The 16,047-nt window shown below is 39.5% G+C and overlaps 1 protein-coding gene across 2 annotated transcripts in view; it reads left to right on the top strand.

The window, feature by feature from the left end:
• The window catches only part of LOC124381294 (catenin alpha-2), a 267,639-nt gene extending 256,559 nt beyond the window's left edge, over positions 1 to 11,080 (top strand). For both annotated transcript variants that reach the window (XM_046842773.1, XM_046842774.1), the window contains 5 exons: positions 1,668 to 1,781; positions 4,769 to 4,950; positions 5,858 to 5,963; positions 8,902 to 9,036; positions 9,298 to 11,080. In XM_046842773.1, the coding sequence (XP_046698729.1) occupies positions 1,668 to 1,781; positions 4,769 to 4,950; positions 5,858 to 5,963; positions 8,902 to 9,036; positions 9,298 to 9,585 (825 nt within the window). In that variant the 3' untranslated portion in view covers positions 9,586 to 11,080. The remainder of the gene's footprint in view (positions 1 to 1,667; positions 1,782 to 4,768; positions 4,951 to 5,857; positions 5,964 to 8,901; positions 9,037 to 9,297) is intronic.
• Positions 11,081 to 16,047: the final 4,967 nt, after the last annotated feature.

The following is a 16,047-nucleotide window of genomic DNA, read 5'->3' as shown; positions in this document are numbered from 1 at the left end:
CAAAATCTAAAAAATATATATAAATAAGAAAGCAAACAAATAAATAATGAAATTAAGTGTAATTAAATTGAAAACTTAAAAAAAAATAACAAAATTAAATAATACATATCTAAATATATACATATACATATGTAATAAAAAAAACAACAAAAAAAAACAGTCAATTTAAAACAACATTTTTACATTTTTAAATGTTTGAATAAATAAGTAAATTAGTAAATAAATAAATAAACAAACAAAAAGAAATCGGTATTTGGTGCACAGGGAACGAGGATGAACAATGGTTTCTACACGCTGTAACAAAAGAACCTGCAGGGTTTTTATTCATTTAAGTGTTTGATGGATTAAAGGAGAATAAAAACGGACTTTAATATTGATTTTGGGCTGCACAGTTTCAGCCACTTTATCCATGTAGTTTGTCTGTTGCTGGACAGCGTCTGGGCTTTAAGCCGGGTTGATCTGCAGGGAGGAGGAGGATGACCACGCTGCAGAATTAACACAGAACAACACTGCATTCGGTGTCTGATGTGATGTTAACATGATGCCATTTCCAGTTACAGTGTGTACACTTACACAAAGGGAGATTAAAAATGATGTAAGTTGCTTGAAACTGAAGTGCTGTGAATTATTGATGGTGAGATGTCTGTCTTTTTGTTTAGAGAAAGGCACTGGGCGTTCACACTGTCAGCACACACACTCAAGAGAAGACACATTTCTCTGATTGGACACATTATAAAGATCAGCTGTGTTCATTAAATTCAGTAGAATATAGTAGACTGATTTATAATCAGTTATAAAATAACCAGCGTAATATTGTGTAGATCCCTTAAGTCAGCAAAACGATTCTGGACTCTCTAAGATCTTAGCAGCAGATCCTTTCAGTTGTGAGGTCGAGCCTCCATGGATCAGACTTGGACTTGTTTTGAGATCGGAATGAGATCTAGGGAATTATAACTCTGTCATGTCGTTTGTTCATGTCGTGGGGAATAAACCACTGCAAACTGGGAATCTTGGAGAAGATCTGACCCAGTCTTCAGATAGACATCAAAATATAGTCCTATCCTTACTTTCACCCATTTCTCCAGTTTCCAACAAATCAAGTTTGAGAACTGAGAACTGTTCATAGTCCACTTACACAATATAATAAATTATAAACTTTAATTGTCAGTGGTTTTTCTTTCTATACAGAAGATCTCAGATGTTTGAGATGTTTGACATGCTCAGAAAGTCACACAACATGTCGACATGTTGGACCTCGATGGCCCAGAAGCTCACTCACACTCCTTATTTTAAATTTCTATAAATACTTATGGAATCTGGTTTGAGCTCCACGCAGCACAGGCTCATGGGTTCTTCAAAGAAATTTTAAAATTACATTTTTTTTTTCAAGTCAGACATTTTGGATTTGATGTGTTCAGTTCACCTAATCTGAAGATGTCCAAAATGCTAAATCAAAAAGGAATGTTTGATACCTCGGTCAGCATTCTATCAATGAACACGTCACACAACACAAACAGGAAGTGACAGGAATATTAACACTGCCTTAAAAAAAACAGCTTTGCTCCATCAGTGCTTGGCCCCGCTGATCGCTCGCTCGCTCGGTTCTGTGTTGTTGTAGATTCAGGGCTTTTTAATGAAATAATTTAATGTGTGTATGTTTCCCTCAGACCCCTGAAGAGCTGGAGGATGATTCGGACTTTGAGCAGGAAGACTATGACACCCGGAGCCGTACCAGTGTCCAGACTGAAGATGACCAGCTCATTGCTGGACAGAGTGCAAGGGTGAGTTCACTTTGATGTTTTTAAAGAACTCTAGGTGTAGATTTCGAATCCTTCTGATCATGAAAACTTCCCAAGTCAATGTGAGGAAGAAATCCCTGAACCAGGATTCATGATGGAAAGTTATGAGAAATCCTGAGATGTGTTTCACCAGTTACGTTTTTATCCTCGTTAATAAAAAGGAACGACTGATTTCGAGTTGAAATGTAGTGAAGTTACAGGTAAAGATAATGGAAATACTTCAGTAAAGTACAGATACGTAAAAAAGCTTCTTAAGTACAGTAATGAATTACATTTACATCCTTACACACAACAGCAGGTTCCTGCCTTCCTACATCAACAGAAACACATGACTTCCATCAGTTATTTACAGAGAGAATGATCTTACCTTTTTATTTGGAACCAGCTGGCGAGGGTTCAGAAAAGATTCTGGCAGATCAGTCCAAAAAAAAAAAAGAACAGTGTAGCAGCTCATGTATGAACAGATCTGTCTGGTGGTGGCAGTAGAGAGGGAGAGCAGTGGGTAAAGTGTTGGACTTCTACTCAGTAGGTAGGTTACATGAATGCCCAGTGGTCGACTGATAGTGTTCACAGGTACCGATAGCGAGGACGGCTCGTACTCGCCGATAACCGAATAATCAACCAATAGATATTAAAATGAATACTGGATAAAAAGCAAACAAATATAACACTCCATGTAAAATAGTATTTAACTTTTTTTTAAGTACTGAATCGTGAAAAAGTTCTAAATGACACAAATATTAATATTTTAATTCATAAATATAATTATACAATTAATAAATATATAGCGCTCACAAGTAAAAACAAACAGCACACGGTGTCAGTGAGTCGCCCCCTAGAGGCCGCTCTCGTAATGACAGCAAATCGTAAGCTGGAAAAACTATCGGTATAGATTTTTGGCCATAGTTCCAGCGATCAACTATCGGTGTCTAGACCGCTAGTAATAATTAAGGGACATTTTAGTTTGAAGGCCAAACTTTATTATTAAATACAGGTATGATACGGTTAAAACACATATTCAAAATGAAATCTGGCATTGTTTAGAGAGCCGTGATTTAGGGATTCCTGCTCTACTCCATTAATTCCCCACTGTTGGGATTTTTTGTGTGCTAGAAACAAGCCAGAAAAAAAATCATCTGCACACGTCTACAAATGGCTGTAAGATTTATCCGAGTTGTGATATTCACAGGTAAATAAAAGGTAATCTTGTAACCGAACTCCCCTGACCTTCCTGGTCACACCTGACGCTTTCTCTATCTTTGGCGAGATTGTGTATAACACAATGAACCCTCTGGACGGTTTCCTTCGAATAAATCATATTAAAAAGTGCTTGAAGGCTTTGTGAAGACTGCAGGCTGGTGTGTTGGGGTGGTTTTGTATGAGGAAGGATTTGTCGGCATGCTAAGCTCCCGGAACCTGCTCTTGTTATCATTGAGCGGGAAGAGGGATTTGGCTTGAATGAATTCCGAAGTAGGACGAGGAAGAAAAGCGGTTGCTCGGTCGCAGCCTATCTTCCAGACGCTGCATTCATCCGTTCGATAGGGTTTCGCTAAACGCCGTTCGGCAACTTGAAAGGTCTCGCACATTGTAAAGCTTTCATCGTAAAGATCCGTAATACATTTGTGATGAACTGATAAAAGATATGAGCTCTGTGCTTCTTTTAGGGTAAATACAGTAGACATGACGTCAGCCTTTCTCCTTCTTCTAAAACCCATTATAAAGACGGATCCCAATTCAAAACCCCCGGTGTAGACGGAGGAATGAAATACGCCAAACGTTTTGAAACCCCATTAGCTCAGGAAATAAACATTACTCATCGCCCGGTTTGTTCGTGACACTTCATTCGTACCTGGTGTTTATGAAGCTACATGAAATCCACACAAGCCATTGGTTTCATTCCCTCATTCTAATTTGCCAGCGATTACAACGACATTCGATCCATTCACACTTACACTTAATGGTGTGGAACATCCATGAAAATGTAACTTCCTGTTCTCACTAATGTTATAGCAGCTATAAATAAGTGGAATCTGTTGTTCTGCTCACCAGCCTCTTTTTTCTCTGTGTTCGAGGAACAATTAAATGTAGCTTGTCATTTTTGTTACACGTTTTATCCAAGGTGTAAAATCCTCGATCTAAAAGATGTCCTCTACACGGGATGCATTAACCAGTTTTTAGAAATTTTTTAGATTTATTTCTCAAATCCCCCAAGCAGGTTTTTATGATTCCTGCACTAAGAAAAGGCTTCTGTTTGACCACTCTGTGATAAAGTGGGCTTTTACAGTGATGGTTGACCATCCACAAGTTCCCCAATCTCCACACATAATCTCTGAAGCTCAAACATCAAGTTCTCAGTCAACTTGTGATTGCTCAAATTTGCACCTATAATAAATGGAGACCTATGAAACCCACCACAGATCCTTACATTGCCTCGTCCTGGCTCTGAGCTCTTCAAGGTCATCTTCCTGTTTTGCATTAGACCTTATATAAACATTAAAGCTCTACACCTACAACCTTCTAAAACAAATATATAAAGTGTTGAACTTCTATAAAACACATTGACCTCTTTTGCTTCTTTCACCTTTTGGATGAAGCCTGGAACAAATGCATAATTCATTGACTGGTGTAAGTGAGGTAATTATACATTTATCTTACAAACACTATTGTCCCGTTGACCTTGCAAAAAAAAAAGAGAAAGAGAAAAGATTAATGCCTCTCTGGTCCTCCTCAAAATTGCAATGAAGGGAGAATTTAATACCCTAACAGAGGGACAAAAAATTTGGCTCGGCTCTTTATGAGTCGAGTGTCATTGGGCTTCCAGAAGGTTCTCCTGTGCGATTACACGTTACATTTAAAAACTTCATTTAACATCAAGCTAATTAGAAAGAGTGAAACGTCACTCTTTTTTTTCCTCCGGGTGATTTTTTTAAAGGAAACACAGCTGAAAGGGTCCTCTTTTCATTTTGCAGGCCATCATGGCTCAGCTCCCTCAGGAGGAAAAGGCGAAGATCGCCGAGCAGGTGGAGAGCTTCCGGCAGGAGAAGAACAAGCTGGACGCCGAGGTGGCCAAGTGGGACGACAACGGCAATGATATCATCGTTCTGGCCAAGCAGATGTGCATGATCATGATGGAGATGACTGACTTCACCAGGTACCCACACACACACACACACACACACACACACACATACACAAACAAGTTATACTGCAGCGCCAAACATTTCTGGAATCAGTGTTTCCATAGTAACCACTTATTCACAGGGATTTGCTCAGCAGACGGTCCTCATAAACAGATTTCTAGAACATTTAGTGTTTTCCAAAACTAAGGAGATGTTTATGTGACATTTAGGGAAGGAGTCTCCAGTGTCAGCGCTTTGTAACTTTGAGCTTTACTACATTTATATTTACTGCATTCAGTAACGATATGCCTTATAATTATCTCCTACATACAACCGAGCAGTTGTATGTAAATACACACAGAAAACATTTGCAAGAATACAGTAATTATAATATTAATAAATGTCATTATTTCAACATAAAACAAAAATGTTGTGCTCTCGGCGAGAAACCGGGAAAATCTGCCAAACACATTAGTTATGTGCCAAATGCAATTCCAGGATAAACCAGGGCGCAAGATTCCAACTGCGGTAAAGTGCAGGATCACTGTATATATATTAATTTTAACTTCAGAGAAATAAGAAAAAAACTGATACGAAAATGTGTATTTTATAGCTGCTTTCAGGTAAACTCACCTGAATAACACTTTAATTAAAAAATAAATAAATAAAGTAGTAACTCTGCTTCATCACACCAACTTGTCATTATTTCCCCGAAACAGCACAGCACGTTGCTTCATTCTCAACTTATCGAGGATTACATCATGTTGCTCTTCACACAGCAGAGCTCAGAGAGTTCACATTATCCAGATTCTTTCACTTCCATCTGCTCTTCCAGCGTGTGACTGAGGGATTTTCCAGCCTTCTTCCTGGCACTCAGGAAACGTGTTGCGTGATGTGCTGATTCAGTGATAATGCAGTTATTTGTTGGTGTGCTCGCAGGGGAAAAGGTCCACTGAAGAACTCGTCAGATGTGATCAATGCCGCCAAGAAGATCGCAGAGGCCGGATCCAGAATGGACAAACTGGCTCGAGCTGTAGCTGACCAGGTAAGACGCAATTCGCACTTGATTATCTGAGCAAGATCAGACCCACACGAGAACCTACAGAGGTTTTACTTCATTCTTGACCAATAGATTTACAATCCAGAATATAACTAACGACCATTTCTTCTTCCTAGTTTAAATTTTTTTATATTATACACGTGTAACCAATCAGCAACAGGCAGTGCTGTTAGCCCCAACCTCAACTAGCATCAGTGCTACTACTGCTCATGAGCAGGAAACAAACACATCCATTAGGAACCATAGATGTTTGATGGAAAAGCACAGGTCCAGGAGAAAAGAGGATCTGTCTTTTCTTTACGATTGCTGGTGGTCTGTTGCTGTGTTGATCTGAACCTCATCAGCAGATGTGCTGTGAAAAAAACAGGATCAAACCCGGTGCCTTCTTTTTAATTGAATTAGCACCTTGAAGGTGTTGCATTCATTATCAAATGAGTGCCTTCAAGTTAAAGCATTGACAGATGCTTTTTAATATCCAATCTTCCTGCAAGCAGCTTTCGGAGAACGAAGGTGTCATAAAGAGTGAGCAATCGTGCAGGCCATTGTTTTGGAGGAAACCCGCTGAGTCATCGCTGGCCAGGTGACACTCACACTGGTGTTAGTCGAACTTGTGCGATATTTCTTTTCCTTTAGATAAAAGGGGAAAAAAGCCTGCTGGAAAGGAGAATTGGATCTGCCTGCTGATGGGGGAGGAAGTGCTGGAGATCTGAGTGCTGGACAGGGCCAAAAACAAAATGAGTGTTTCACTCACACCAACATGGCAGACTTTCATCTCCGACCTGTTTTCTTTTTCTCCTGGCACATTTCAGCCTTATTTGTACATGCAGCCGAACAGGTGGCTCACGTTCTTTCATCAAACCTTTCTACAAGGTAGCATTTACATTTTACTTTCACATTTATGGAATTTAGCAGACGCTCTTATCCAGAGTGACTTACAACTGAGCAGAGGAGGGTCAAGGGCCCAGCAGTGGCGGCTTGGGACTTGAACTTGTTATCTTCCGATCCAAAGTCCAATGCCCTACCACCTCCCCCATTTTACAGACATCAGGACAGAATCCAGGGTCAGGACTCATAGATAATGTTGATGTACTGTACAACTTTATACATGTTGAAGCTGGTTTGATCCTTGCATGCCAAACAATTACAGTGCATTTCACCCCTAAACCTTCAGTGGTGTCCTACTGAATTTATCCACCTCTAAGAGGAGAAGGTCTTGCGATCCCTGACAGTCCACCACTGCTGGATTGACAACCAAAAACTGATGGTGTTGTTTGATCAAGGAACTTTGAAAAAGTCTGACTTTTAGGGCTATTTATTTCTGTCTATTTAAATGGAACCCTGGAGCGTTCTTCAAATCAATGTGGTTCTTTGAGCAGGTGAGAACACAGCAATCACACAGGACCCAGAGCAAGGTCTGAGCAGGGTGGTCTCACTTTGCCACAAAAAGATTTGAGACCAGCGCATACACATTGGTCTCAAATGCTTGACCAGGTAGTTTTGTGAAGAAAAGTGATTGAAGATTACACTTAAATGCTGGAATAATAAAACGAATAATGACTCTACCCCCCACTGCCTCTGATGTACATTTCCTCTCTGCCTGACCAATACTTCTGATTAACTATAATACTGTAGTTTACTGAATATATGACTAATTCAGGCATTGACGTGTTGAATTAATAACCGCTCACAAACTGCTTCAATCAAGTCTTTTTGCACTTTTAAATATTAATGGAAGAAGGCAGGAGAAAGGTGTGAGTCAGATAGGGCTTTTAGAGACGAAAGGGTAAAAGGGTTGAAAACGTGTTCAGGAAGCTGAGATTTTTTCACTTCTCTATAGTGTATGATAGTCAGAATTCATGGGTGCACTGTCCAATCCCTTGAAGTGAATGAGTTTAAACTGAAATCCTGAGAATATATCCGGGGGTATATGGGTAAAAAAACATCAATTCATAGTCGCTAAACAAAAGTGTACAATACAATAAATGGCAGCACAAAAACTCTGAGCTCTATTATTTTTTAACCGAAGACAGACAGAAGTCTTTACAATGCAGTGGAGGGACATGAAGGTCAGCAATACCTTCAGAATCACTGACTTACATTTGAATATATTTTTGTCTATGAATATGTATTAAATTATTCCCAATGGGACTCAAATCCATGTTGCTTGAAGCTGTTGCTTTACCAATCAGATGCAAGTTGGTGATAGCGAGACCTCCAGCAGGCGTACAGTAATGTCTGCATGATCAGGTCCTTAGATTGGTAATCGCACTTATAAATATATACACTGCAGTTATACTGTACAGTTCAGTAAGTCACAAAAGCCTAGACAATGACAGCATCATTCTGTTTTCTCACGTGGTAGTGGCGTGGGAGTGACGGAAATGTGATGCTTATGCATGATTCCACCAGTGAAGATGTCATTCCTGTAACGCTGCTGGGCTTGTCATGTCGCGTCAGGGATAGAGACATTAGTTCCTTTGTTGTGCAAAACAGACCACGGGAAGTGTGTGTGTGTGTGTGTGTGTGTGTGTGTGTGTGTGTGTGTGTTAATTTGGAAGAAAACCAAACCTGAGTTGTCACCTTCGCTGTGTTTCTGCCATAAATATTTCTTTATATCATGGTGCCAAAGGAGTGAGGGAAGTGTGGAAGGACTCGGCCGTGTTGCTGAGTAATGTTTGCTAGTTCATGTTGAGTTCGAGATCCATGGATTTCAAAGTATCCAGTTGAATAAGGAGTTAGGAAATGTTAATTTGGAAGAAAACCCTGCCTGAGTCATCTGTGTTTCTGCTGGATTTCACCCACATTATTGTTCTTCTGTAACCCAGCTTACATGTGCACTGCGTAATTGTTTATCAAAGAATGATTTAGTTTGAAATGTGGTCCTGTTCCAGATCTAAGCGTCTTCCTTTTGACTGTGTTGCAGTGCCCCGATTCGGCTTGCAAGCAAGACCTGCTGGCGTACTTGCAGAGAATTGCACTCTACTGCCACCAGCTCAACATCTGCAGCAAAGTTAAAGCTGAAGTCCAGAATCTCGGAGGAGAGCTCATCGTCTCAGGGGTACGTTCCTGCAACATCAGCACCAACCCAATACATAAACACCACCGAAGCAGGAGGGATCCGGCCTGGTGAAAAGGCTGCTGCAGCTTTTTTTCTTGCCCCGACATATTGAATCGAAAGTTGTTTGCATTGATTTCGAAGTCATTACCAGCTAAAGCTAGTGTTACACCGCAGTGAAGTGCACACCCTTAAGATGTGCTGAGGGAAGGTGAAATCAAACCCACAGGAAGGCATCTGACTTTGCTTTTTTCTCTCTTTCAGCTGGACAGCGCCACATCCCTCATCCAGGCGGCCAAGAATCTGATGAACGCCGTGGTCCTGACGGTCAAGGCCTCCTACGTGGCTTCCACCAAGTACCAAAAGGTGTACGGAACAGCGGCGGTCAATTCCCCCGTAGTGTCGTGGCGCATGAAGGTGCCTGAGAAGAAGCCACTGGTGAAGAGGGAGAAGCCTGAGGAGTGTCAGACCCGCGTTCGCCGAGGCTCGCAGAAGAAACATATCTCGCCAGTCCAAGCCCTCAGCGAGTTCAAGGCCATGGACTCTTTTTAATTCTACAGGCTCCAAGGATCCAACCCGTGAAACTCTTCCAACTCCTTCTGACTCTTCCCTCTATCTCTATTCTTTCTTTCCCGCCTCCTGCAGCTCCTTCCCCCGTATCCCGTTCCACATAAAGGCAAAGGCATTGCCGTGGATACTCTCGATTTTCTTTTCCAGAGAACAGTGAAAGTGCATTGCACCACAAAAGCGAGACACGTTGAGGAGAGGGGCATGTGTTTACTCCTGGAGCTTCAGTGCCATTTCTGTGGTGTTTGTTATTTACCAGTGTTAACTGACTAGACTGACTAGCCATATTTACACAGATACTACAGAGTCCTGCTGCTGACATCCCTACTTAAAAACTAGTGCATAATCATGACTTAAATAAGGCATGAACATGAGATCATCACATTGAGGGAAAGAGATCAGTCACGATCAATGGAATGAGATCATTCATTTGTCACCTTGTTTACTTGAGTTACAAAGTTGTTGCTTTAAATTCTTTAAATCATTATTTCAAGCCACGTGGCCCAAAGCTATGACTTGATTATCTCATTGGTTCAAGTTACAAATCCATGGCAGTAAAAATGATCTTATTTGCACACAGTCATAAAGAGGATTCTCTCAAGTAACTAAAAGGTTTAATCTTCTTGCTTTTTTCATGCTGTATGGGCAAGACTTTAATGATCTCATTCTCTCACATGTCTATGGCCTTATTATCTTGTTTTCTTTTGTTACAAATTCATGACCATGATTAAATTATCTTTATTTATCTTAGAAATATTTTTATCTTACCATGTCTTATAATATATATATTTTTATTTTGTTTCCTTTTGTTACAAGTCCATGGCCATGACTGAATTGTCTTTATTTATCTTAAAATAAATAATTGTCTCATTTTCTTTTGTTACAGATCCATGGCCATGATGGAATTATCTCATTTCCCCTTAATTTCTTTATTTTATTTTTTTCTTGTTTTTTGTCTATAGCTATGACTGAATTATCTTAGTCAAGTTGGTCATGACTGTCTCGTTCTACTGTGGTCATGTTCTTACTATCTTGTTTTCTTATGGTACATAATTACTGGTCACATTAATATTATTATTATTAGATTTTTTTTAAATAGGGATCTCACAAAAGAAATAATATATGATGCCGTAGCTTTTGAAGTGTCCTGAAGCTCCTGATTTTGACTGAACTTTGAAACTGAGTATGGCGTGTAGTGTTAGAAATAAGTAAAAAAAAAAAGAAAAAGAAAAAAAAAGACTTTTTGTCCCTATGATCAATGATCCGTATACTCCACATGGTGACATGACGTATGGGGTTTCGCCATTTTATTTAATTATTATTGCATCACTAACTATTACAGCCTGTTGGCCGTGGTGTTGGACCTGATACTAGAAACGGGCCGAGTTGACTAGTCATGTGATTTGCGCAGAGAAAATGTAGAATCCTGCATATGATTATGGTCACAGTTCTCTAATAAAACTTGCAACTGTGTTCCTGATTCTGTTTCTGTTTGTTTTTTTTTCCATTTTAAGTATCTGGTCTGAGTTTTTCAACGACGTTCCTTATTACTCAAGAAGCTTTTTATTTAGCTCAGAAGAACTTTTTCAGCTCTGCTAAAGTCATTAAATGCAGAAGCGTTTCAATTTTAGTGAGGAGATCAGGTGTGTAAAGATATAATTTGACACTCCTGAAAAATCAGCCGACTGCAGAATACTGTTCATCTCATTAATATTCATGCTTTTTTCTGAGAAACCTTCACTCTTTGGCTAAATAACTTCAGGTTTAAAAAGAAATGTCTGTTTTGCAGGCATCTGGACAAACCATTGAACAAAATCCTGCACAAGCTCCACATCAGGCAGGTCTCGGTGAAGACACGTCGAGCTGATGAAACCCGAACGCAAGCGAGCTCATGAAGGAGTGCGGTGTGACCTCCGGTGGAGTGCAGCATGACTGAAGCCGCCTCCGTGGTGCCTCTGGGTTTAGCACAGTGACTCGTACCTAATGAAACTCATTACAGCCGGATTACCCAGGAGGTCGCTGTGGTAATACTCCTACCTGCCATTTACCTTAATTAAAATCTTTGCTTTAAAAACCGCAGCTCTGCTTGAGGATGCGGGAATTAAAGTGGGACGTCGGCCAAACAGTCGTCAGAATCGGGGGTTCTGTCGTGATTATTAAGTTTTAGATGTCATTCCAATAATTGACGTTGACTCAATAGTCTTTTCCGTTCACCCTATGCTACAGTTGTAATGGAAGCCAGTAATAAAGATTGGAATAATAAATGTTGGATATTAAATATGAAAAATTCATAGCAAAAAAAAAAAAAATATATATATATATATATAATATTACATGTAGGTAATAAAGATTAAGGAGTCAATCAGGCGCCTTGGATTTAAACTGTGATATTGAATTTTCTTAGGATTCCAACCACTGCTTATTAATTCAATTCAATTCACTTTGACTTGTAGAGAACTTTTAACAATAACCATCATCTCAAAGCAGATAAACAACAAGTGTGTTCCTTATGATTCTGTTTATACCTGACAGGTGAGCAAGTGGTGACTGTGGCAACGAAAAAAAACCCTCCCTCCAATGAAATGCATGGGCGTGGCTTAATCTAATCTTATCTTATTTCCTTCGATTACAATTCCATGGCCATAACTTCAGAATCTCATCTCCGTTTGTCCATGATGGAATTCTCAATTCTGTTTGTTACAAATTCCTGCTCATGACCGATTTCTCTTTATTCTGTTCAGTTTATCTCATTCACTTGTGCTCATAGCTAAACTATCTTGCTCTCTAAAGCTCTCTAAAGTCTCTTGCATTCCCTGAGACTTCATGATGAAGAAACTTTGTGAGGAACCAGACACAACATTAACACCCGAATGTCTATTTATTACAGTTCCATCATTGTTAATGTTCAGGATGATCTGCAGTTAAATGCAGTCTGTGGTCCTGATCCATTGTAGTCCAAATCCATCCTCAAAGATGAGTTGCTTGGTAACTTCATGAATATTTAGGCTGTTGATGTGGAACCATCCTCAGATGCACAGAGTGGTGTTCAATTATTATTATCCTCTCATTTCTTATTCTTATTACTGTCTGGGAAAAAGTTGTGAAATTTGGCCTACTGAGGGTCTGAAGAACATTTATTCTAAATTTGGAACCACATTTCCACTACTGAAAAGGCGGAGACAATTTCACTGAACCTTAATGAAAACTGGACCTGATAAAAACCTAAAAAATAGGATCTTTGATTTTGCCCACATTTCTTTTTTTTACACATTTTATCTAATCAGCACCAAACCCACCATTTTCAGAGAAACTACACAAATGATTTTTGATACTTCAGATGAGTTTTCCATATTTACCCAACAATCTGAAATCTCCAAACAATGATGATGTTCACTCACACGAAACTTGGTAGACATTTTTCTGGATCATGAGGCTGTACATCACATTTTGTCTCGGCTCCTGGGTAAAAGTTACCGTAGCTCACATTTGAAATTGTTATGCTACGCTGAATAAAATGCTACACTAAATAAAATGCTACGCTAAATAAAATGCTACGCTAATTAAAAATCATCTTGAGATTTTTCGTTTCTTAAAAAAAAAAAGCTAAAAAAGGAATTTAAAACTGTTCTCCTGTCCTGGGTCCTTCTGAGCAATCTCTGGTGTCAGAACATCACAAGTTCAGGGCAGACCATTCAAAAATTTGCATCAACAAAGACAAAAAAATAAATAAATTAAATACACAGATTGTAAAAGTCATTTTAGCACATCGTGGTGGTGTTGGATGAAACACTTGATAAAAACCAATCGCGTGAGGTGCGAAAATATCGTCCTGTCAGCGTGTTTTATGCTTTACAGAATTTGCCCGTGTTGTGCAGCGCGGCGAATCGGATTTGCATCAGCGTTTGAAAATGGACACAAAGAGAATCTGAGCGCATTTGAAGCCGACGCGAGATCAGAAATACGCTGGAGGGTCGCCACCATTCTCTTCAGAAGCCGTGCCATGTGACGCAAAAAGGAATTTTGGAATTGACTCCTGCATATTTAATCCTGTGAATGTGTTTCACAGATGTTTCTCTTCGCTGTTCTATCTTATAAAAAAATGCTTCAATTACGATTTCATCAAAAAGAACCTTATGCTGTTCGGGTGATACGATACGCTACACGTGACGTGTGCTTTGATGTGAAAACGAGTCGTGTGAATACACGAGAGTGGAAAAGAACATGTATATAATCAAAAGGTGAGGATACGGGATATCAGAATTGTGCAAATGACAAATAGTCTAGACATTTAACAAGCCATGAAGTGTGTGTGTGTGTGTGTGTGTGTGTGTGTGTCTGTGTGTCTGTAGGATTATACAGAATTATAAATAGAATAATTTCTCCCGCAGATGATTTAATGAGCCTCACTTCTCAGGTCTCTCTGCAGTCTCTATCAACATTAAACTTTTACTGGTTGCTCTAAACCTTTGGGGTATTTCCTGTAGTGCACTACACAAGTTCTAACACAAGTTTGTCACTTCCTGTGTACATACTGGATTTGGACTCTCTCTCTATGTGGCTTGTCAGCACTTTATCATGAGTGTTCTATGAGATCTGTTCCAAATACAGGAAGTGGTATAATAGATAAATGTATCATAAGATCCTATGAGGAGGAACGGGAGTTTTCCTCCTGAGCAGCTCAAGAACTTTGAGGATGGATTTGGATTCAGTACGACATGTTGCATTTAAGACAAACTTACATTTATAAGGAACAAACTTATATATCTTATTTTTCTGCGTAAAGCTGAGACTGAGACCGGTGTTAAAAACACTACAAATAAAACTAAATTGAATTGAATTTTCAAGTTCAAGAGAAATGCATCTAGATTTTGAACTTCTCATGCAACACTGCTAGTTTAGGGGTCTTCATGGTTATGAATGTGAGCCATTAAGACCTGAATCTGATCAAAATTGTGAAAGAAGCTTGCAGTGGAATGTAGCCTGAGACGAGAGAGTGGACATGAGCCATGAAAATAAGACTTTTATATTCAATAGAGCCAAAAAGAAGTGACTGGAGCTTCATGGGATTTAGATGAAATGAAATACTTTCCATTACATGACTGAGTTAATGAAAGTCTGAAATAATGGAACCATCTGATAGGAAATCAAATTGTTAGCAATGAAGCAAATGATTCATTTTGAATAAAATGGACTCATGGAAATTCTTTTTTTTTTAGCAAAACGTTTCTCAGCTTGCAAACACGCGTCCAGTAACGAGACACAGCGAGGTTAAACACTCCTCTTAGTCATGTATTTTCTGCTAACACACCTAGTCAGAGCACAAACCTCTCTCTAATAAAGTCCACTAGGTACATAGAGGTCCATTTTATGTGGTCATAGTGAAAAAAGTGGCAGCAATTTTGACCAGCGCTTCTGTAAAACACCAAATAAAAGCGAGCAACAGCTGTTTCTGCTAAACAGCCGCGAGTCCAACAGAGTTGCTGCTCCTGCTAATGTTTCTGTAGAAAGTGTTTCACGCTGACATGAGGTTCAAACACCTGATGGGAAAAAAACGTTTCTGAGATATTAATAGATTATTTTTAATTTCTAATACGTTTTGTTCCTGAATGAAAGTCTCCAGGTTCATACAAAATATTCCACAAGTCTGAATTTAAAAATTATCATTTGAATCATTTTATACTTTAATTAGGGAAAAGAATAAAGGTTGTGTTATATATTTAGTTAAAGGTGCTGCTTCTTTTTTTACAGCATAGTGAAATTCTTCTTCTCCTTTAAAAAAGCTGTGGTCATGATACAGTGCCCCTGAAGCACAGAGGGTTAGGGGCCTTGCTCAAGGGCCCAAAAGTGTCAGCTTGGCGATCCTATGTCTTGAAAGGCTCCAACTCTTTATCAGTAACCAGAAACACTGAGCTCCAAATTTCCCCGAGAGCACGCATTTACATTTCCGTCATTTCGCCCGTACACAGAGCAACATTACATTTATCACATTCATACAACTGAGCAGAAAAGGTTAGGGCCTTGTTTAGGGGCCCAGCAGTGGCAGCTTAGCGGTGGTGGGATTTAAACTCACGCCTTTGGATCAGCGTCTCGAGCTCCCACTTCCCCAAGACACTCCATATCAGTGTTATTTTGTGTTTCATTCCGTACACGTTAGTGATGTTGTGTAACTGCATCCACGTCATGTTTTCCTGTTTCTGACAAACGACGTTTAGCAAAATAGCATTTTTTAAATATATTAATTAGCATGTAAACGTGTCCCGCTTCACTAAAGTGTGACTTTAATTATTTGAGACATGATGGCTCTTGCGATCTACTCCAGAATAACAAGTGCTGAAGAGGAAGATGTGGAGGAGAAAACCAGTACAAACAAGGAAAAATCTGATGTGACGTTTCCCCCACAGTCTTTAAGTGACAGTTTCTGAAATGAACCGTGAACAGTCCGAGCGG

This window comes from Silurus meridionalis, chromosome 28 (assembly GCF_014805685.1).
Source record: "Silurus meridionalis isolate SWU-2019-XX chromosome 28, ASM1480568v1, whole genome shotgun sequence".
Taxonomy (NCBI): domain Eukaryota; kingdom Metazoa; phylum Chordata; class Actinopteri; order Siluriformes; family Siluridae; genus Silurus; species Silurus meridionalis.
This window is presented reverse-complemented; position numbering and strand designations above follow the sequence as displayed.